At 32.3% G+C, this 1,724-nt stretch overlaps 1 protein-coding gene across 1 annotated transcript; it reads right to left on the bottom strand.

Annotated features, from left to right (window-relative positions):
• Nucleotides 1–400: 400 nt before the first annotated feature.
• On the bottom strand, nucleotides 401–876 carry LOC150006416 (uncharacterized protein C2orf15-like). Its single transcript, XM_090280323.1, has one exon. The coding sequence runs from the start codon at nucleotides 864–866 to the stop codon at nucleotides 486–488; it is 381 nt and encodes a 126-aa protein (XP_090136449.1). The 5' UTR covers nucleotides 867–876; the 3' UTR covers nucleotides 401–485.
• Nucleotides 877–1,724: the final 848 nt, after the last annotated feature.

Genomic DNA, 1,724 nt, shown 5'->3' with positions numbered 1-1,724 from the left:
CAGGGTTTACCTGTAGTGAACTTTTACAGAACAGAAATGTAAAAATGCAGGAAGATAAAGTCCCCTAAAGCAAAATTCCAAACTGGAAATCTAACATACAAAATTGGTACACCACGAAGTAGTGTGACATACTGATGTCAAATTGGCCACTGTTTTATGTATTTTTTATCACATGTTAAAGAAATATTTTATAATTAAAATGTTTTGGTGCCATAAATACTGTTAGTCAAAAACTCCAATTATGACAAGGATAGGATAATACCAGAGAAATCTGCTTTGAATTTTGGAAAGTTTTTTTTCTTCCTAAAGCAACTAGTTTGAATATGCATCATCAAAAAGTGCAGTCTAAGATGATTCATAAACAGAAAAAAGCAATCATCTTCCTTCATTTCGTCAGGATTTTCTAATAAGGTCAACTTCTTATTAAATATGCCCTCTTAGTCAAAAGCAATTTTTGGTTTCTTTGGTACTAGGTATAAATAACTTCATTCCACATCTGTCATTTCTATTCCATCACTTTCTTTAACCACTGAACCTAAGGCTTTCTCTAAAAGAGATCCTGTGCCAGCCTCTTTACTTCTTGTAAAGTTTTCTTGGTTTGTGTCTTCTAATCTTATTTTCTTGGTATTTTGCAATAATTGAGTCACTGGTTCGAACTTGCTTTTCTTAGTTCCTTGCATCAAGTGATCATCCACTTTTGAATCCATACACATAGCAGATACCTGAGTAGCAGATTTCCTAAGAGAAAATCCCATGGGAACGGCTGAATAAATATAGTAGTGGAAACACTTCTTCAACTTGATTGTTTGCTTGAGGGGGGAAAAAATGGAATCAAGTGAATACAGCAGAATTTCAACCAACTTCATAGCAATGTTTGTTTTAATGGAATGTTATGGTGATGATGCCAAAAATATAAAGTAAAACACTTCTACTTCTCAGTGTTTACATTTTTTCTGTGGGAGAGGTTGCAGATTCTACAGATTTTTTGAAAGTCTTTTTAAAAAGAAATTTACCAGGTTTTATGTTTCATCATCTTTCAGAAAATAATAAAACTCCTCTACTTGGCCCTTTCTATTATTATTGCTATTAATTTTTTAAAATTAATTATAATGGATTAAGGAAATAATTACTGAAGTCCAAACATTCTGCTAGGTGTCCTGGCCAAACAGTTGTAAACATATACCAACTAATAACACACCATCAAAATATGTGAAACAAAAACTGCCAGAACTGAAGGGAGAAAAACACAGTTCTGCACTAATAATTGGAAGCTTAGTATATGTGCTGCCGAAGTAAGCACAATAATTGGAAGCTTAAATACTCAATTCTCAGTAGTGGATAAAACAACTACACAGAAAGTAAGGTAATAGAAGACTTTAACTAAACAAATTAAAACAACTAGATTTACAAACATATATAGAACATTCCACCCAACAACAACAGCATATACATTCTTCTCAAGTACACATGGGACATTTTCCAGGATAATGCATGTCTTAGGATACAAATTGACTCAATAGATTTTAAAAGGTAGCTATCATACAAAGTAGTATGTCTTCTTTGATCACCATGGGATGCAGTTAGAAATCAATAACAAGTAAAACAGGAAAATCCACAAATCTGTGGAAATTAAACAATACACCATTAAACAACCAATGGATCAAATAAACCACAAGGGAAATCAGAAAATACTTAGAGATGAATGTAAACAAAAACAATATATC

Source organism: Furipterus horrens, unplaced genomic scaffold (genome assembly GCF_987537825.1).
Source record: "Furipterus horrens unplaced genomic scaffold, mFurHor1.1.pri manual_scaffold_6, whole genome shotgun sequence".
Lineage (NCBI taxonomy): Eukaryota > Metazoa > Chordata > Mammalia > Chiroptera > Furipteridae > Furipterus > Furipterus horrens.
The sequence above is the reverse complement of the archived record's forward strand: the minus strand, read 5'-3'. Positions and strand labels throughout refer to the sequence as shown.